Raw genomic sequence first — 22,929 nt, forward strand, 5'->3', positions numbered from 1 at the left:
GTTGAAGGAAATTATTCCCTTTTTTTCGCCGACCCGAGCCAAAACTAATTCTAAACAATGATCTCACACCTCTACTTGAAATAGTTATACCTCGTTACCGTAGTCACAGCCGCGGGTCCAGACAAATGGATAGGGGAGTATACCTACTTTGTCGTAGAACTTCCAGACATTTTGTTGTTGAACGGCATTTTTCATTTATGCTACACCTGAGAAATATCCATGACATGAGGATGATTCGGAGACAATATACAAACGTCACATCTTGTTTTTCAGGAAGGGTTTATAAGCTTGATTTGATTTATTGAAATTACATACATTTGCTGACTTGTGTGCTCAATATAGGCTTATAAGTCATTGTCAAGTAGAAAATACAGATAGAACAATTCAGAGAAGGACATCACGAAGAATACATCAAGGGTTACGGCGGGATTCGAACCCGCTACCTCCACACTTAACAGAGCCCTTGGACCGGCGATACCGCTCGGCCAGGGAGGACCCGGTTTATAAGCTTCATGTCTGAAGCTGAGCTGTACAAAAATAGGCAGTCATAAACATTTTTACAAATAAAAATAATTTAGATTTGAAAATTGAGTGTGCATAAATTTTAGAACTTGCAGAATCCATTTATTAATCATTTAATAGCTTATTTAGTAAAAAAAGTGATATGACAGTTTGTCGATATTATCTGCAGGGCACTTGCCGGTTTGGGAATCGATGTAGATTCGAGCATGTTGATCCTAGTTATTCCCGCGATTTTAATAATGATTCGAACTATTCTAATCGCAGAAATGATTATGGTTATCAAGATCGGTATAGATCTCAGGAAAATTTTCAAGATAGAGGCAATAAGAATGTGAATCCGGAGTTATCGTTTGGCCCTCGTCGTTATAATAATTTTGAAAAGCAAAATCAAAATTATCGATCACAAAATTATAACCAATATGACAATTATGGATCTAACTATGGACAGTCGCAGCGTAGTGATTCATACGCTAAAAGTTACTATAAAGAGGACTATGGTAAATATGATACAAATCAAAGATATTCATCTCCGGAAAGACAGGGCTCTACTTTCAGACATTCAGATCCTAATAATTCATATGATAGTAACTTTTATAAAGATGATTACGGTAGATATACTACGAATCAAAGGTATTCATCTCCCGAAAGACAAACCTCAAATTCTCGTTATGATAATAGCTTTCCAAAGGGTCAATCTAAATTGAGTGGTAAGTAATTCAAGTTTATTTCAGGAATATTTCTGTATCAGTACTTGTTTGCGCTAAGTATCACTAGGATTTCTTAATTTGCATAAGTTTGAAAAATAAATAGGGTGGTTTTCTCTGATGTGGATACCTACCCTTCTGTAATGTTTTTTTTTCTTCTTTTTTTGAATGCCTATGCTAGGATGTTGCCATAATTTGACAGCTTTTTTGGTGCAAGTACCAATACAATAGTCTTTCTTATCATGACAATGAATAATAGTATATAATTTGCAAAGATACAATAACAGGGTAAGTAATCCAATGTTCTCAAACATTTAAGTACAGACCCAGCTGAATTCAATGTCAAGTCCTATGTGATCTCCATGGTAGCATATTACACTTTATTTTGCAGTACGTATAAATAATTAGTTGAAATGTTCCATAGATAATGTATTTATTTTTTCTTCTAAACATGCTTACTCAACTCTATAGCATAACTAATCATTTTAGGGTCATTTGTCAGGGGTCTGTCCAGGCCGAATTTACTACCGTTTAGCGGTACCTTCACAAATTCAACTTTAGGAAAAACGATAGTTTCACAAATTCAATTTTGGAAAAACGGTAGTTTCACAAAATACTTTTTCTTAAAATTTCATTTTTGTATCCCTTAAGAAACGATAAATCCATATTTTTGTGTTGATTTCTTAATATAATTTTTAATTTTTCACAAATTACGTCTAAATTTTCACAAAATAGGTACCTGTCAGAAAAACCTAGACAGACCCCTGTTTGTGTATGAATATGTAAAAAGTTTCCTTTAAGAGTTACTATAGTTGCTATTTTAATCAAGTTAAGTAACATGCATTGTTGTAATAATCTTATCAAGTTTAATTTCAGTACAACCCTTTAAATATTCAACTGGGATACTATCACATACAACTAATAATTTTATTTTAATAATTTTTAAAATGTTAGTCTGTATTTCAGCAGGCCAATTGCAATCACCAAAGAGATACCTCTTGGTTTTTGTACTTGAATTAAAATAAAAAATAATAGTCCTTTGACTCAATTAGCTGAAACCAAATCTTTTAAGTTAGACCCTAGAATTTCTTATGAAGGTTAAGGTACTAATTATATTGTTATAAATATGATAAGTGGGCAAAAAACGTGTGCAAAATTATGATAAAAGTGTGGTAAGTGTGCAATTTAAATTACCTAAATTAATGGGAAATTAATAAATTAGTAATAAAAAATATAGAAGATAAAATTAATTAAACTTATTATGAATATGTAAGTTTTTATATTCATATAAACTTAACTAATTTTATCTTACACTTACATTAATTACTTTTACAACTCTGCACTTCATGTTTTGGGTCATTATTACTGTCATGTGTGGGACGATTTCTCGGGCATTTTCTTTGTTGATTGTTTCATATAGTGTTCAGTAACTTTATGAAACGAAAATCTTATATAGTTTTTATGAAGTACATATAGTAATCTATTTTTTGAAGCTAATAACTCTTTTCAAAGCCATAAAATAAATTGATTATAGCAAGTTAACCAAGTGTCAAGTGCCAGACAGAGATGAAATTGCGTAAATATATTTTTTTAAATAAATCTATGATTTCATCCGATTCAAAGATATTATTTAAACAATATGTTTTTTACATTAATAGTATACTTATGTAAATAGGTCTCAATGATTTTAAATATGTTCAAATTCCTATTTTCATTGCAATTAATTTTTAGACAATAGTTTGTCACTTGTGGGACATCTAGTAAGATTGTACAATGTTCCGCATGGGAAAATAAAGAGCAAAAAAACTTTAAAATTGCTTTTATTCCATTGTAGATTTTTGTTGGGCATTAAGTAAGAGGCACTAAAATATTTTTAATAACTAATGCATTTTTTTACTTAATTTTATTAAATGCTGAATGAAAAATGGAATTTCCAAGCTTTGTTTTTAATGAAGTATATTATAAGATAATTAAGTTAAACAATCTTTTATTTTTTTTCAAGAATTCAAATTAATTCAAGATTCAAATTAATTTTTGATTAAACCTGAATTTATTATGATTGTTTACAATTATGGTTGCAGAATATTTTTTTTTAATTTGTGTTGTCTACCTAATGGGGTACATTCAAAGAAAACAGACCATTTGCATATTCCAGATGAACCCCGTTTTTCATAAATGATTAATGTATGAAACGTATGTCAATTATTTTTCCTGGATGGAACTTAACGTCATGCTATCACTCAGTCCCTCTTTTAAAGAGCTAAACTTTCAACTTTACATTTATAATTATTATAACTTAATTCTTTATCACTGGCATTGAATTTATGGTGCATTTGTTTTGTTTTTCCACCATATATTGCATGTTTTTTTTGTTTGTTTTATACCTGGTACATTTAGTACGATCTCCCAAAGTTTGCGCGTTTCAATTTAATTTTTATTTGTTTTTTCAATTTTTATAAGTTGTGGCAACTTTCGGTCAGAGGCTCGCGAGAAACTGAAAAAAAAAAAAAAAATGCAGCAAGAGACCAATTTAAAGGGTAATAACTTGTAGTCAGTCCCGTGCAAATATCTACGTGTCTCTTTTTATAAAATTTTTTTGTTTAAAATAAGTGTGGCACCTTGGCGATTGTAGTTGATATCCTGTATTAAATTAATGTTAAAAAGAGCTATGGGTAATATCTTTCTTTAATATTATTTCCTGTTTTTGCATAGATCTTAATTCAAATTGGGTAAAAGTAAAGTTTAATCGGTTTTATAGTTGCAAAGAAAGAAAAAAAAACTGCTAATTTGTGATGTCATGTGCAGGACAAAAAGTAATATGAATTTTTTCGTCTTTTTATGAAAGCTGAATAAAGTTAATATATTTGCTTATTAGTATGTTTAAATTGCTGTTTAAAAGTAAAATTTGAAATTATTATAATGATTTATTTAGTTGCAATCGAAAGAAAAATGATATTTCCTGTCACCTGTGGGACAGCTATTTAATGCAAGTTAAATTGTTTATTTCTAAAGTGTAAAATTCTTTCAATATTATTAAGTATAAAATTAATAAGTAAAACAACTTACTTTTTCTAGAAGTAGTTTGTTAATTTGATGAAATTAAGTTTAGTAGCTCAAACATGATGCGAAATATACAGATTCAGATGCACGCATTTGTTAATTCCAAAAAGCAATATTTGCCCCCTGTTGATACTCAACAGAGACAAGTTTCTAATAAACAACTTGGAATTCAGTAAATTGGAAATCTTAACTGTTAAATAATGTAAGTTTTGGTATCAGAAAATAAAGATTATTTTTTTACATTTTGCTCTCACTTTTTGTCGAATTACCCTTTTATCCCTTTTTAAATGTAATTCATGTCCAGTCTTGGTACAACATCAAGTTATTCTCCACTTCTGCACACATGACAATCCCATTTAATTCACCCTACATTGAGAAAGCATAATAATTTTTTTTGAGTCTTTTAAAAAGTAAAAAAATTGTTAGCCTGCTTCTGAAGCATTTTACTTTTTATCATAACAAATCTGAAAATTTTTCCTTATTTTTTTAGTAATCATAAATTTACTACATAACTTATTAATTTAAGCTTATATTAATGATAACTAGCGTCTTTAGCTTGATTATTACCTGGGGTCTGTCCAGGCCGAATTTACTACCGTTTAGCGGTACCTTCACAAATTCAACTTTAGGAAAAACGGTTGTTTCACAAAGTACTTTTTCTTAAAATTTTATTTTTGTATCCCCTTAAGAAACGATAAATCGATATTTTTGTGTTGATTTTTTAATATAATTTTTAATTTTTCACAAAATAGGTATGTCTAATTTTCACAAAATAGGTACCTCTCAGAAAAACCTGGACAGACCCCTGATTACAAATGAATAAGGCTATAAATTCTAAGCATTTAGTCTTTTGTTAGTTTTGTGTCCTTTTTCATGTCATAATGCAAACAACTTTCTTTTATTGTAACAAATGTGCAGTATTTACAGAGGTTCCAACTGTTATGATTTATTCATAGTTGTTACTATTTCATTGTATAAAGATCAAGGTGTTTAGAATTTTCATAATAATCTTTTAAAAAAAGGTTTTTTCCTTAATTACCAAGAGTTAGGAAATTTTGTTGTTTGCAGCAAATATTGGAAATAAATAAGTAGCATATCAGTGTTAATTTTTTATTTAATAGTAAAATCATGCATAATATTATTAATATTAGGTATATACCTAATAGAGTTTAGTAGTAAACACACCTTGAAAATTGCACTAATTTGAATTTTGCTAACGTTATCTGTATAATTGTACTTCTGTTTACTGTTAGCTAGTTTGGAAAGTTGGCACCTCTATATTTATTATTAATTTTTGTATTATTTTTAATTATTAAACTTTTTAGAAAAATATGTGTCATGTGATGATTATTTTTGAAGTTTCTTTTTGTAATTTTTCAGATTCTTCCCAATTTGATAAAAAGAAGTATGAATGGGTATCAGATGATTACAAAAAACATCATCAGAAAAAAGAGCAGACTTACCAGCAAACACCTAAATACCAAAGCAATAAAACTTTTAGTTTCAAAGACTCAGACAGTGATAAAAATGAAGACATAAATGAAGAAAATATGATTCTGGTTGAGTAAGATAATTTCTTTATTTTATAATTTTTCTCTTTTATATATGAAATGACTAAGTATTTATCGTTGTACTATATTCAGCTTCTCACGTTCTTCCAATTAGAAGTTTAAATATTTAAGAAATACTTAGAAATTTAAGATACATCATAAACAGTAATTGTTAGTTGCTTATTTATTACTTGTTGAAAAATTTTCAGTACATTAAAAGATTAAATAAAAAATTGTTTGTGTTTTTAATTGTTTCAACTTAAATTTTGAATTATTTATTCAATAGTTTTACTATTGATTTTTAAGTTTTATAAAAATTAACATAAATATCAAAAGATTAAAATAAATTTAAAAAAAAATATTTGGCTTCTTAAAATTTTTTTGTTTTCGCTTCAAAGATATTTTTAATTCCTCTATAAGCATAATCACTCATTAAAAAATAAAAATATTAAAGTTCTAGACATTGGAGTTTTCCAGTTTTGTATTTGAAATAAAAAATTTTGTAAGAAGCTTATGACATATCTTTAAAACTAACAGGAATCCCGCCCCCCTGTTTGAAACTACCTAATGCAAACAGATCAGATCCATTTTCACTGTTATGTCTAACTCTGCTATAGCAAAGGCAACATCATTGTCTATAGCTGTTTGTGAAAGAGGTTTTTTAAATGCTAAACGGAATAAAAATTTATAAAATAATTTGACTGAAAAACAGTAAGAAATATTAGCTTGAATATCAAAGCATGGACATGAATTTAAAGAACAATATAAATATTTGTGATTTCAAATTTATATACAATATTTCAAATTTGATAATGATTTAAAATTGTGGAATGTGAAAAAAAGATTCTATAAATATTTTTACGATAATAAAATGTTTTTTTATACAAAATATGTCAACTGTAAATTTAAAAAATCAAAATATTAGCATTTGTTTTGCCATGTTCTATTATCCTATGAGGTTAATGACCACATTTTTTAAAAATATTTATCTTATATATTGTTATTTTTTCAATAATTCAATAAAAATAGCCAAAACAGACTTTTCAAATACCCAAAAGAAAAAAAAAATTTTTTTTTTCTAAGTAAACCTATTTTAGTAGTCCTTTGTATTATATTTTGAGGGAAAAGGAAAAAATTTTGCATATTTTAATATGTATTATCAAGACAATATTTCATGAAGCCAGTTATACAAATTCTATATTGTATGCCGAGGGTTGAAAAATTTCAATTAGTTTAATTAAGAGGCCGGGATAGCCTGGTTGGTAGGGCACTGGGCCCATGTCCAAGAGTTCAAGGATTCGATCCCCGCTGGCCAAAGACCCCCGTAAATGGTGACTAGTGCACATTAAATCTGTCGAGTTGCAAGGTCTTCCATGTTCCCGTAACAAATCAAAACCTCTGGGGGTACTGATCCAGGAGTTTCCTTGTCTTCTGGATTGGTTCAAAATTACAAGGCTACGGAGTTGGACATTAGTAGTCGTAAACCCAAATATTGGGTCGTCGGCTGTTCAACGACAAATATAAAATAAAATAAAATTAGCGTAATTAGCACAGGTTGATTACCAATCCTTTTTAATTTCTTTTTTCCTAAATAAACAATTTTGTACTGAATTGTATATGTATATATATATTTTGCAATTTGAAATATTATATGACAATGTGCAAACTATATATTTTATTGTAACTTTTGCATAGAAAATGTTGGGAAGGTGAAAATCTGATTGGTGCAGTTTAGGTGTATTAATTGGACTTGTGCAGAAGAAAAGCTCCCTATGCGGCTGAAAATTATTAATAGAATATTATTATTTGTGAGGTTTTTTTAATTTGTTTAGTTAAGGTTAATTTTTTTCTCTCTTTTTCTTCTCTTTTCAATCTTTTTTTATAATGAAATCTGCAAGAGCGGTATCATTACAATTTTGTAGTATGCTGAAGCCACCCTTTTATCAAATCATTGTTTCCAATTTGTAAACTAAAATTTTTGTATAGCATATCTTTAAAATAATGAAATCTTTACTTTTTATTGTGTTAATAATTAGAATATTAATTTTCTCAAGTTTTGAAAGCATATAAATAAAAAAAATTCATCCTGCTTCTAATGAACATGTGGAAAAAAAAATTACTGGTGTGAATAGTAGTTCTTAGGGAAATCAAAAGGTGAGAGTTAAAAAATTATGAAACAGGGACTGTAAAGGAATCCTAATGAAAACCGTTTTTGAATTAAGAAAAATTTTGGAATGCTTACTGTCAGTGATCATTACTTATTAAATAAGTTCAATCTATCTTCAATTGATGTCAGAAAAACGCTAGATAATTTAAAATCAATTTTACTTCTTAGAAATGGGAATATTAAAGTTGCGAAAACTGTCTAACAATGTTGAATTTTAAATTTTGATAATCAAACAATTATGCTAATATTTTAAAACTCTTGTGTGAATTAAAAAAATATTGTTTTTCTTTAATTAAAATGTCAAATGTAGATTCAGTAAATTTAAATATAAATGTAATGATGAATTTATCTTATAGTTTATTTGTAAAGTTTAATTTTGAGTTTTTTTTCCAAAGTGTAGACAGTTTATAATTCTTTGAAAGGACATGATTTCAATTAGAGACCTTCATTATACATTAGCAAATCATGATTGCCCTGGTGTATGTCAAAAAGAGCTTCTTGAGCTGAACAGGGGATTAGCTTGAGGAAGATCATTGGTCTTCTGACTGGTCACTGCACCCTCAGGAGACACCTCTATATTATGGGTATTACACCCAATCCTCTTTATTGTGGTTATCATCTTGAGGAGGAGACTTCACAGCATATCCTTTGTGAGTGTGAGGTCCATTCTGCTCAGAAATTTGAGCGTTGTGAACTACACTGTGTTAAGGCCTGGCTGGAAATTACAAGATTTTCCTGTCAGATGTTTGTTGAACTTTGTTTCAGCTATAAAGCTATTCCACTAATCATGATCTAGGGTTTGGGTACAATAAGCCTCTGGTAAATGTGCTTTGCTCCTCGGAGCTGCCCAACCTCTAAGTCTAGCATATTTGATAGCAAATCTTTTGTTTGTTGAATTAGTGATGATACCTTCTTGATTTCCTTTTGTATAACTCAAGGTGATTTTTTTTCTCAAAAGAATCATTTTTATTTGAATATTGATAATATTTTATGAAGTTGCAGTTTTATTTTGTTTTGATTTTTTCAGGAGAATTAAAGAAGACATAACTTCTTGGGAGCTTGGAAATCAGTGGCCTTTTACATGTTATAGTCCTTTACCTAAAAAAGGAGATTTACCAGGATTCAGTGACATTTCATTTGAAGAACTTCGATATGAAGCATTACAAGCTGAAGAAAACAATTCTTTTAATTATTTTGTAAGTTTTTTCTTTTTTTTAAATTTGTAAATTCTCTTTGTGGATATGTACATATCCATTCATCGGTCTGTTCATCCATCCCTCCATTCTCATGAATAAGTAAATTTTTAAAAAAAAAATTACTTCCATTTTGAAATATAATTTAATTAATTATTTAATAGGTTTTTACATTTTATATTAAGTTTAAAAAATTTTTATTCACAAATTACTAGGTGTTACAAATTCATTCCCATACATATAATCACTAGGTGTTACAAATTTGCATTTATTCATTCCCATTAAAAATTTCCCAAATGCTACAAATTTATAATGAAACACTTTTATTTTTCATTACTTGCTTATGAAACTTCAGTGAGTAATTTTATTACTGGGAATCCATACTAAAAATACCAATGGATTGCATGTTTAGTCTAAGGCACAGCATTCTTTCATGTTAAAAATAATTTTCTGTGTCAATATGATTAATGCTCGATCATTGTTCTCTTGTGAAATTTTTTTATTTTATTACAATGCCTTGATAGTTATCCTGGGTAGTAGCAATGCCACATTTACCCTTTCTCATGATGCCTAACATGGTGCAACCTGTCCTTCTGGTGCACTTGTTGTACCAACTGTAATTAAAAGATTGGGAAGAATAAAAACTTTGTGATGATAATAGAAAAAGTAAAAAACCAATGCTAAATCTCATTAATATATTAACATAATTAAAATTATACAATTTAATATTATAAATAGTATATTGTATTTATGCAAATTAAAATTTAACATCTTCAGGGGAAAATAAAATATAAAAAAATGGGGGTGAAAAAAATTACAAGCGAACAGTTAGAAATAAATAAAACATAAAACTGGATCAGTTAATAAGAAATTGGGCATTGAAAGATATAAAAATACATTAATGATACATACCATCTTTTATCAAAAGAAAAACTGATGAAATAAAAGAAGAAAACTCATAATATACCACCTCAATAACTTTAAATCTACCAGGTTGTAATGGTGTCTACATCCGGAAGTGCAGCCAAAACATAAAATGCTTACATATGTTGCAGAAATGTGGTTTGATAGAAGGGTCATTAACTTAAGATGTATTGTTTTTTAAGGTGGAGGACCTGAAAAAATCAAAGTCAATAGAAGAAAAACATTGAAGAAAAATTTATATCTACCGTTATTATGGTAGATGAACTGAAATTATTATTATTATTATTATTATTATTTTTTTAAATTAGCGGTGTTGAACTATGGATGAATGCAAAATGGTGATTTTTCGATGTAATATGCATTTTGAATCTGAATTCTATTGTGTGTTTGGAGTTTTTAATATAGAACAGACTACATTTGCAAGAAATTTTTTAAACTTAAAAAATTGAGCTTGTTGATAGGTGAAGAAATAAACTTAAAACTTTTTTGAAGTGTTGCAAATTTGATTGCTGATTTTGAGAAAAATGAGAATACAAAAAAAATTTGGAAAATTAAGTTAGCATATATTAATATATTTTACTTATAGTTGATGTATTAATATATATGATATAGTTGATATATTAATATATATGATATAGTTGATATATTAATATATATGATATAGTTAATATATTTTACTTATGTATCAATCATAGTAAGAGTGAAACATTGATTGCAGACCACAGCTGTAAGGAGATTTATTTCTGCTTTTCAAATTCATGGAATATAATGATGTAAAGAACACAAACAACAAACATGTTTAAAGCAGGAAATTTCTGATTAGGAGGGTTAGATAAAGGACAATGAAAGAGGGAACAGCTGCACATTAAATGTAATTTTAGTATTAGAACAAATTTGTTAAACTCAAAAAAAACTTTGCTCTAAAAAAGTAAATAAGCTAACTTAAAAAAATATTGAAAAATGTCTTTCAGATTTTATTGATAATATTTTTTCTTTAATTATTTTTTTTATAATCAATTTTATTATTTATTTTAGGTTGAAAATATTAATAAAGCCCTACTGGATGTTCAAAATAGAAGAAGCAAACTTAAAGAGCCTACTGAAGAATTGCTATCCACAATTGTAAGCATATATAATTTTTTCTTTTCTCTTTTATTTGAATAATTTATACTATGTAGTAGGATTTTAATAATTCAAGTTAATTTATACTGTAATCAACTCACAAAATGAATAATTCTAATAAATTTACTTGGAGTTATACAGTAGGGAACCGATTATCTGGAATGATTGGGACCATCGCTATTCCGGATAACTGATTTTTCCGGTTTTCTGAATCGCTACAAAAAGCCATTTTTTTATTGTTAAACCCAACTAAAAAAAAAATATTAGGAAATAATCTTAAAAAGAAAAAAAAAACAATGAAGTAATACAGTAATGATTATTTCTAAAATGATGGTATGGTAAACATCTTTCAAAAAAGAAAGAAAAATCCTAAAATCTTACGAGGAAAAAAATTTTTTTTTTTTTTTTAAATGGCGGGAAAATTTATCGAAGCTCGTTCCGGTTTTTTGGTTTTCCGGTTTTCTGAGTTCCGGATAACGGGTTCTGTACTGTATATTTAATAGTGAAAAAGACTTCACTAGCTTCAAAGATGTAAATGAGGATAGATTAGAAAATATGGAAAAAGTTGACATGTTTTAAACCCTCCAAAACAAGACACTCTCTATTAAGACTCAATAGATATGATAGAGTAAAGCAAAATATATCTGGGAAAAAAACAGCAACAAAAACTTGCCTTTAAAGTATGGAAAATAAAATAAAGGTGAAAATCAAAACACAATATACAAGGGAAATGATGGTGGGATTGAGAGAAAAATCAAGCCAGGCTTCATTTTTAAGCAGTATGAAGGGGAGGGATGTTGTGGAACTCATGTTGTTAACTAATGAATTAACATTCATATGAATGAAACAAAATACTAGATCATCAGAAGTGAAAAGAATTTTGATGTTATCAAACTTTTTTAAGTCAGTTTTGTTTTCCCCTTTGTGCCTGTTGGGTCTTGAGCATGGGCGCCTTGCTTTCGAATGTTCAAAAGCATACCAAGTTTTTCATTCTTTATACATTTTTTTTGCTAATGATGTATTTCCTCTATCAAGCATAGTCAACTCTGTTCATAAGTGACATTAAAAAAGTATAATAATAATCCAATGTATTACTAAAGAAAATAATTTTTGGAATTTAATAAAGGTTAAAATATGCATTTTATGTCTTTACTTCCGTTAAATAAAATCTTGTAAATTTAGTTATTTTGTGGTCTCTTTTTCTTTATTTTAAAATTTCATTTTTTATTTTGAATGAGTTAAATTAATGTTAATTGTTATTTTACTAGTTGTTAATGCTTAGTACTTTATATATGTTTTATGTCATGTATATGCTCATATAAAACCAATCCAATAAAATTTAAGCAATCCAGCTGTAATTTAGAAACGAGGGACAAAAAGCAGTTAGATATTTCATTAGTCATAGTTTTTTTTTTATTGAACTCTTACTGCTTTTCCTCTTCCATATACTTATCAGTTTCTAAAGAAAGGTTCTAAATGATCATGTGAAAAACTTGAAGTCTAAGCTAAGTTTTCAGTGAATGAGGTTCATTTTAAGTAAAGAAATGTTTTAATTTTTTATAAATAAAAAAAATGCTACTCAATTTTTTAAATGTTCTAAAACTTACGTTGAAAAGGATTTGATTAATAAGTCTGAAAAAGACCAAGTATAAAAAATCAAGTAAAAAGATAGATGAAATTAAGCAATTCTATTTTTGCAACCAATCAAAAGTAAAATAATTATATGATTGGAAAAAATCAATAAGTTACTTCAAAATTACAAACACGCTAAATTTAGCAAAAAACAATCCTGAATTAGTGAATAAGACTTTTTGAAATTTCCAAATTGTATTTTGATTCTGATATCTTATCTTAGAGGAAACTTTTAAGTGCATGCTGTACAAAAAAATATCTATGCATTTCTATTACCTGAAAAATTATCGAAAGTAATCAACAGAATTTTATAACTTAGCAGATAACACTCACTTCCTCAAGAAGAGTTATACTGAAAAAATTCAAGAGACTGTGAAAAACTCTTTATGCAAAAATCCATGTGTAGGTAGAAAGATACAAAAATGAGAAAGTATTGTCGATTTATGTAATACTATTGAAAAGTATAAAATTTTGTTTTGTAATAATTAAAACCGGAAAAAATGAAATGGGTGATGGTGTTTATGAATTTAGTATTTTAGGGATTAAATACTTTTCTCATTTATTTAAATAATAATTATTTAGCTCCCGTAATCAATTAGAATTAATTATCGAAGATTTAAATTGGTTTACCGAAATATTAGATTTAAATACTTGAATTACAGCAATGTGTTGGAGGTAGCTTTGTTGACTTCATAAGGTGACAAGTCACATTTTTCACCTTATGAAGTCAACAACATTTTGCAATCCTACAATTTGGAAGAAAAAGGAAGATGTTTAAGGAACTAAATTATATTTAAACTGGGACATATGTTGAACATTAAAACATGTGTAATTTATAATATATACTACACTATTTATTTATCGGCATTTAATGAATTAAAACTATAATTCTATTTTATTTTCGAAATTTTGAATAATAAATATTTGAAACATTTATAATTTAATCTGAGGTTCAACAATAAAGATTACATTTCTGTAAACAAAGCGAAGTGAATCATAAACTATAAACAAAGTCAATCATAATAATTAGTTAGGTATGCATCTTCAAATAATTTTTTTTTTAGAAGAAAAAGAAAGAAAGTAAGTAGAAAAGTTAAATTTGAAATTGACAAATTAAATGTGTTATTTATTACCAAATAACACATTAAATTTGTATCTTAAATTTAGTGTGTTTTTTGCCAGTAAATGTTGATAATTTCACAAACTGTCTAGTCTAGTATTGTTGTGAGGAGGAAGTAAATTTTGCTTTTAATGTGGCATTAAAGGTTTGCTGACTTTATATTATGTAGAATTTGTGAATTATGGCAATGTTCATTGATATTTATAATGTAATTTTTTTTTTCAAGACAATTAACTTTGTTTGTGCTTAAATTTCAATAAAACCTTTGTTTTGATTTCATATTTTAAAATTATTATCTTATTTAATTTAATGTTAGATATGTTAATAATTTAAAATATTTTCTTTTCAAAAGGAAAAATTAAGAGCTGGAGAGTTTCTGATGAAAGCAACTGAAACTAAAGGCAAGTTTATTTCTTATTTTATGGCTCTTTTTAAACTTTTTTTAAACACAATTTTTAAAGTCATTGTGGATTAATGTAAAGAAATATCAATTCACAAAAAGAAAAATAATTACGATTGTGCCTCTCAAAAATATGATTGACATGATTAAGATAAATCATGATTTAAATCACTTGATTTTTTTTAAAATCTATTATTTTAGCCAAATGAATAAAAAAAAATGAATTCAAGTCTTAAATATATCTTACGTAGCGTAATTAATATTTTTAGTCTTATAAATATCTGATCTCATTGATGATAAACATTTTATACTAAGAAATAATGACAGGAAAATTTCAAAAAAGAATAATAATAAATTAAAAAAAAAAAAAAAACTAAAAGGGAATAAGATTGTCATGAAACTTTTAAATTTTATATTTGCTGTATGTGAAATAACTTTTTGGTTATAAACATGTTTCAATTATCCCATTTGGTTTTATGTTTAGTCAAACACAAACACTTTTAAGACTTGGAAAAATTTTTTAAAAAAGGAAAATTGTAAGTAGAGTATGTGTAGACACTTTTAGTAATCCTATGTCATTGTAATTTTAAAAAATTATTCATTTCAATTAATCATTTTCTTATAAAATACAAACTTGTGTGAAAAAATTTTTTTTATTGTTTTGAAAACTGTTTTAAAAGATATAAATTCAAATTTGTAGAATTTAAATTTAGTTAATTAGTATCAAATACATATTCTTCTTAGGTAATGGAAGGACTATGTGCTCTTAAATTATGTTTTGTTTTGTGTTCAGAGATTATTATTGCTCTAAGTTTTAATTTAAAATACACAATAAATGTTGTGGAACATAAACAAAAATATTTTTTCGCAGTTAATCCAATTTTTGTACACCTACAAAGATAAACTTTTTTTCCCTTGAGCAGATAACATATTCTAATAATGGAACTTTATGTCTTATATATCTATGACTGATAGTTCCTCAATCATGGAATGTACCTGAGGGGGAGGAACCCTCTCATATTAAATTGAAGACAACTATGACAAAAATCAACTAAACATTTATTAACAACTGAATTGAACTTTTAGGTTAAATATCCTAAAATATATTTCTGGGCAAGACTGGGGAGCAGATGCTACAACTTTGAAATTAACATACACTGCACTTATTAGACCCATACTGGAATATGGGGCACCTATTTATTCCTGTGCTTCAGAGACAAACCTGAATAGATTGGAAAGAGTCCAAATTAGTGCTGCAAAAATTATTACAGGTTTGAGGCGTAGCTGTCCAGATAAAATTGTTCTGTTTGAATCTGACCTCCAACCGTTATACATGAGAAGGAACTCCAGTCTCAAGAAATACTACAATAAGCTCATCAGTTTTGGTGACCAGAACAGAACCTCTTACTATCTCAAAAATTGGAAAAATAACCATAGACTGAAGAGAAACAGTCCCTTCTCTTTGGCTGTTTCAATTCATCTTGTAGACTTGCAATATCCCTGCCGAATTGAGCCTCACTCCTTGAGGTCATGTTTTAGCCCTGTTACTGATTTTTCAGGTATCCATTTCCATACGGAGCTGTTGTACCCGGCCTATAAAAGTAAAGACAACCCAGAATTTATGAAACAAATGGCTCTTGAAACTATTAGCCAAATACCATCAGATGCTTTACAACTGTACACAGATGGCAGCAAGAGCGACGAAGGTCATTCAGGTAGTGGGGTTTTTATTAAAACACCCACATACACATTGAGTCTCAAAATTAGAAATTCTGAATTTTGCTCAGTCTTCAGATCTGAGCTTATTGCGATTGAAAATGGCCTAAGACATGTTGAGAATATTGCTGAGCCTGACTTTAAGCATATATGGATACTGACGGATAGCAAATCTTCAATCCAACACCTTTGCAACTGAAGGAATGTTGGAGACAGGGCTGAGGCTTCAATTTTGGGGATGCTCTTCAGGCTCTCTGCGGACTTTGGAGTACACTTCCAATGGATTCCATCACACGTTGGAATCAAAGGTAACGAGATGGCGGACTCACTGGCTAAAGATGCTTCTTTGGAACCTCTACAGCCAGATCTACCTTCCACTTTCAACGAGGTCTTTTCGGAGTGCAAAAAATGTTTATGGACCTCTGGAGGGTTCCTCCTCCGCATAGTTGGTATTTCAGAAAACGACCTGGAAGTGCCTTGCTTTTTGAGGGACCTAGAAGCCAGCAGACTTGTTTATCTCGCTTTGCAAGTGGTCACTTGAGGTGTCTCTTGTATGTTCAGGGGCAAAAGACTTTTGGACTTTGCACTAAATGTAGGACTGCTCAGGCTTCGCCCGAGCATATTCTAAACTGTATCGATTTTAAGATCGACGAGGTTTTTTTCAAAACCTCATCTGTTTTTAGACTTCCTGGACATTTTTGGACTTATGGAATTGGTCTAATTGGGATGGACCTCTTGGGGATTAGAAACAACAACAACATTAACAACTGAAACATAACAAGCTAAAAAACAGAAAAGTAAAATTAAGTATGAGTGTGTGCACAGAGTAATGTTCGAAGCTTCTTAAATACTGAAGAAGGATACGAGGTTGCCGATATTGCAGCGTACGTCATCCAGCTTCTTCCTTTGTCGACTACACACCATACCTGGCGCCACGTCACTCCCCACCGGAGTTTCATAGTCATCAGATTCTGAAATGAACTCTTCTTCCATACCGAGTAACGTACTTCTTTAAGTCCGGTACCTTTTCTGCCAAAAGAGACTCGGAAGTTGTAGTTGAAGAATAGTCAGACTGGCCAGGAGAATCACTGTGGATTAAAGAATGGGGCTCGTCCACTGGCAAATACGCTGATTTCAACCTGTCACTGGAAATCCACTTTTTCTTCGTGGAGATCTGCAAAAGATAAATTTTAGATTTTCTCTTAAGAACTGAATATGGACCATCATACGGAGGTTGTAATGGTCTCTGTACGGCGTCATGTCGCACGAACACATGCATACAAGTCTGAAAATCTTTAGGCACATAAACGACTCGTTTGTCATGCCAAACAGAAGCTACAGGCTTGACCTCACTAAATGCTTTAGACAACTGAGAAATCAATTCAGACTGCGAGATTTCATTTCCCGAGTTAGTAAAGAACTCTCCGGGAACTCTCAATGTTTGCCCATAGACTAACTCAGCAGAAGAGAAGTTCCAATCCTTCCAAACAGCAGTCCTCAAACCCAGGAGAACTAATGGTAAATTATCAAGCCATGAATCTGTAGTACAGTAGAACCTCGAGTAACCGAGATTCGATTAACCGAGGCAATAACAAAGTCTAATTTTTTTTTTCTCCTGTCCAAAATGAGCTTGGAAGAAATTATACACATTATATATATTAGTTCGTTGTCGGTGTTACAGGCACTTATTCCCCACAAAAGCACTCAACTTCCATGAAATATTACACCCTGAGAAGACAACATCCATGAATGCTTTGTTAACAGTGGTCATGTGACTTGTAAGTTTAATCATGTAAATTTTGAAAATACAATATTTTCTTGAGATTTGTGTTATTTTTGAAAATGCGTCTTTCGATTTTTAACTAAGTATAGTTAAAAAAAATTCCATTTTACTTTTTAAAATTTACTACTAGAGTTGATTTCCTTTATAAATCTTTTTAGCTGGGAAACATAAGTTCATATATGTTTATTTTTATCATTTAAAAAACGTTCTATTGTTTTTTACTTTAAAAGTAGTTAAATTCGCAAGCAGGGAAGGTTTTTATACATGGTTTTTGTTAACCGAGATTTCCGATATCCGAGGTACTAGCGGTCCCAATTAGCTTGGATAATCGAGGTCTTGTCTTTTTGGGACAATGTCTTTTTGAATTGAAGACCAAACATATGTACACATAACTGTCTTTAAGTAGATCGGGCACTGATGTGTGCAAGATTATGTACAGAATCAAAAATCATTTTTCGAAATTTCATGGGAAGAATTTCATTTCTTCATCAGAATTAGGCAATACAATTAATTTAAATTTAAGATTAGTAACATCCGGATTTTTTAAATATGCCTGTAATTCCTTATCAGTCAACTGCTCAGCTGCAACTTGCACATAATCAATTTTGTCAGGAAAAGCAATTTCTTCTACCCTTGACAAAGCGTCTGCCACTGAAGTTTCTGTGCCTGCTAAATATCGTAAGTTACAAGTAAACTGTTATATAAATTCTAGTTGTCGTAAACGTCTGGGAGAGCACTTTTCAAAACTTTGGGCAAAGGCGTGTGTCAAAGGTTTGTGATCAGTTATAACATGAAATTCCCTTCCTTCCAGCATATAACGAAAATGAATTATTGACAAATAAATCACCAAAAGTTCTTTGTCATAAACGGAATATTTAACTTGGGCATTATTTAACTTTTTGGAGAAAAAGGATAAAGGTATATAACCAGACGCAATTTTTTCATGTAAAGCGCTAGCTACTGCAATGTCACTAGCGTCCGTAAACAGCACTAACTGGCAATCAGGTGCCGGGTGAGATAGCAGAGTAATGTTTACGATGCTTTCTTTGCATTTTTCGAAAGTATTTTCTAACTCTGCAGTCATCAATATAAGCAAATACAAAATCTAAACCATATAAAACTTCGTTAATAAAACGTTGGAAGGTTTGAGGTGCATTACACAAAACGTAAGGCAGATACAAAAATTCGAATAACCCAAAAGGTGTTATTACTGCAGTTTTCTTAATGTCTTGTTTTGCTGCGGGGATTTGATTATATGCTTTAACAAAATCTATAATACTAAAAACTTTCTTGCCATACAAATTTTGAGAGAAGTCCTGCAAATTTGGTAAAGGATATTTATCAGGCCGAGTACAGGCGTTTAAAGCTCTGTAATCGCTGGTAGGTCGCCAATCAGAGTTACTTTTTGGAACCATGTGTAGGGCACTGGCCCAAGGACTTTTAGATGGCCTACAAATACCGTGTTGCAGCATGAAATCAAATTCAAATTTGGCAGCTTGAAGTTTAACAGAATTCAATCTGCGAACTTTTGAAGCGACCGGAGGACCAATCGTGTTAATATAGTGCACTGTATCACGTCCGGGTCACCAATTGAGGGGAAGGAACCCTCTCATATTAAGCTGAAGACAACTATGACAAAAATCAACTAAACATTTATTAACAACTGAAACATAACAAGCTAAAAAACCGAAAAGTGAAATTAAGTATGAGTGTGTGCACAGAGTAATGTTCGAAGCTCCTTAAATACTGAAGAAGGGTACGAGGTTGCCGATCCTGCGTACGTCATCCAGCTTCTCCCTTTGGCGACTAAGCACCATACCTGGCGCCACATTCCTTTAACTATTCTTGAAAAATTTAATTGCACTCCCCCCCCCCAAAAAAAAAATTATAATTAAAAAATATTATGCTTATATTCCACAGTAAACTGGTTATTAATGGAGGATGGTCATTCTTAGGGGTTACCTCCATTGACTTTAAAATGCTATAAAAGATATATGATATTTTGCAAGCTACTTTAATTTCACTCAGTGTCATTTCTTGGTGCAGAAATACCATTTGTATTGGCTTCATGAAAACTGGATCGATGTATAAAATTTAGCTTCAATAAAAATGGCCCTTACTGATACAATTATGTGTAAAAACAAATTTACCAATTATGAATCAATGAACTATTTTAAATAAATAAACAATTATTGTTTTTTGTTTAAGTTTGTTTTTAATTTTATAAAGTGAAAAATTATTTGTTTAAGAAATTAGAAAGGGTTTGATTGTTTGAGATGCTTGGTTTTTTCTGAAACAACTTTTTTTTTCTTCTAATTTAACTGTAAACTCTAAAAATAAATCATTGATAGTATTGTTTTTAATGCACTTTGACTGCAACATGATCTCTTTCAGAGATGTCAAAAAGAGCTGTCTTAATAGCAGCAACTCTCAAATATTTGAAACTATTTATTTTAGTTAAAAAATTTTTTATTTTGATCTTTTTCATTCTGATATTTTTTCGTGTTTCCGTATTTGACCTTTTTGGCATTTGGTGCAGAGGTTTGCCGGATTGCTGGGAGAGGTTTTGATACTCTCTCCTAAAAGGTTTTCTTCAACGCAAAGTCTATGAAAAAATTCAGTACGTGCCAAAAGTGGTCATAAATAGAAGAGGTCGCTACACAGAGGTGGTATTTCCTGGAGGTTTCACTGTAGTATATTGTTTTAAGTGTATTAATTCTTTCAAATACAGTCAAACCCCGCTATAGTGAACACGGTTTATAGTGAACTCCCGGATATAGTGAACGAAATGTTAGGTCCCGTGCCTTGCTGTACACGCATAATGTTACTTTTTGTGGATATAGTGAACCAAAAAAGTGAGGAAGTTGGATATAATGAACTTTTTTCTGTTTTCAACTGATTTTTTTCTTCATTTTTTTGTAATAATTTTGAAATTTTTACTTTAAAATAAATACATATACCGATTTTTAAAACCATCTATAAAGGGGAATTTAGCGATAAGCTTCTTTTATCTCACTTTCCCATCTCTAAACAAACCAAGCAGATAGTGCACCTGTAAGGTGTCAGTGGGATCAATATGAATTTTCTGTCAGGATTTTCATCAGCTAAAGATTACTAAATTTTTTTTTTTTTTGTGAGCAAGACGAAGAGTAATGAAAAATAACATATTTTTGGCTACTAAATAATATTTTTCTGTCATTTATTTAAATAATGTGTAATAAAAGGGAGGAGTTTGGGAACCATTAGTTAAATTGCCTGCGGAACGGATATAGTGAACTCCCGGTTATAGTGAACCGAAATTTCGGTCCCTTGAAGGTTCACTATAGCGGGGTTTGACTGTTGCTTATTTACGATATGTTCAAGTTTAGAATAACATTTCTACGATGTACTTTCACTGCAATAAAAATAAATCATTTGAATATTTCTAGTTGAACATAATTTATTAAATAGTAAAAAAAAATTTTTTTTTTGCATAAAGTACGCTGATTATTTAATTTAATAATTCCACAGATTTTGTTCCACTGATGAATTTCACCCAAACTGTTTCTGAAGATATTGCTGATGAAATTCCTTTGAACACCCAAAGTTCCATGTCTGCCTCATCTTTCAGCTTCAAAACATCATTAGATAAAGATTCACCCATGAAAACTAATACATCTGCGTCTTTCAGTTTCAAAACTGCTCCTGATCAGACCACTTCTGCATCTTCTTTCACCTTTAAAGTGCCAGAGACTGACAAACTTCCAAGTACTATGTTTTCTTCAAAAGATTTGGATGTTCCTGATCCAATTTATACTCCCATGGACCAGTTGTCAGAACAAGATAAGGAACAGTTTTCTGCATCCACTTTTACTTTAGGGAAAATACCTACAGTTCCTCCTCCCAAAGTATTTTGTTTTTGATATCTTATAAAAAGCTTTTTTCATCGCATAAATCATCATTCTTTGGCCAAATACTGTCCTCAAACGGTCAAAATAATATCCTCTGCCTTCCAGCCAAAATTTTATGGGAAGAAATTGTATAAACAGCAGAGGAGATTTCATTAATGTTTTTAAATTCCATAGACTTTTAAATAACACCCAGACTTTAATTTCAAAAAGTCTAAATATTAGTTAAGGGTGTTGAAAATTTTAAATCTTTCGACATTTTTGATTTTTTTTTAGAAAGTTTTTTTTTGTGCCGTTTTGGTTGACTGCAATTTTGTTTCCCAAAACATGTTAAACAAAGACAAATATAGATAAAAAATGTATTTAAAAATTGAATGCGAAAGTGATTATTGAATAGTAAAAGAATTATGAAAATTATGCTTTATTTTTTAAAATTTACTACTTTAATTTTATTAAAAAAAGACAAAGTGTGCAAAATTTCAGTCAGAAAATATTACACATATATTATGATTTTGTAAATCTTATGTATAATTCATTATCTGAATTTTTTTTCTTCCATATTTAAAACATAGGGATGATGATTTTATTACAGTGAGAAATATTTAAATTATTATCAATTGCTGTATAAACTAAATTCATTACGTTCCATAGAAGACAATTTTTACTTCTGACGCCTTTTTCCAAAAAATATTGTCCACCTTTATTTTATTACATAGTATTTAAACCTCACATCCGTTTTCTTTTTATTTTTCTTATTTATATGATGTTGATATTATTCTTTGATTCTCTTATATAAAAGAGTTTAAGGGAAAATTATGTTTTATAAAGTGGAACTTATAGTTTGTATATATTTTGTATGATATTTAAAATAAAATATATTTTTATGAGCAGACTCCCATGCCTTTTCCCTTTTTTTTTAATATATCACTTTTTATACTGTAAATTATTTTATTTCCAGTCATTAATAGAGACTATTTGGCTGTATTAGAATTTTTAACTTTCGAGCATTATACTTTTATAAATTTTGGGGACTTGGCTTTTAAATTGGTTATTTTCAACTTGTATATAACATCTGAAAGTAAACATGTAAATATAAATAGTTCTCGCTTTCTCACATAATTTTTTTGTTGTTGCTGTAATTCCAATTCA

The 22,929-nt window shown here is 29.5% G+C and overlaps 1 protein-coding gene across 1 annotated transcript; it reads left to right on the top strand.

The window, feature by feature from the left end:
- The first annotated feature begins 539 nt into the window (after positions 1-539).
- Positions 540-22,673, top strand: LOC107439120 (uncharacterized). The gene is made up of 6 exons (XM_016051610.5): positions 540-1,229; positions 5,667-5,850; positions 9,031-9,199; positions 11,156-11,242; positions 14,347-14,395; positions 21,404-22,673. The coding sequence occupies exons 1-6, from the start codon at positions 665-667 to the stop codon at positions 21,793-21,795; spliced, it is 1,446 nt and encodes a 481-aa protein (XP_015907096.1). The 5' UTR covers positions 540-664; the 3' UTR covers positions 21,796-22,673.
- Positions 22,674-22,929: the final 256 nt, after the last annotated feature.

Source organism: Parasteatoda tepidariorum, chromosome 8 (genome assembly GCF_982258835.1).
Source record: "Parasteatoda tepidariorum strain Cologne lab strain chromosome 8, Ptep-v5.0, whole genome shotgun sequence".
NCBI lineage: Eukaryota > Metazoa > Arthropoda > Arachnida > Araneae > Theridiidae > Parasteatoda > Parasteatoda tepidariorum.

Coding starts and splice junctions, on each gene's coding strand:
- LOC107439120 (XM_016051610.5), top strand. CDS start 665: ATGACAGTTTGTCGATATTATCTGCAGGGCACTTGCCGGTTTGGGAAT. Junction 1,230..5,666: donor GGGTCAATCTAAATTGAGTG/GTAAGTAATTCA, acceptor GTAATTTTTCAG/ATTCTTCCCAATTTGATAAA. Junction 11,243..14,346: donor AAGAATTGCTATCCACAATT/GTAAGCATATAT, acceptor TCTTTTCAAAAG/GAAAAATTAAGAGCTGGAGA.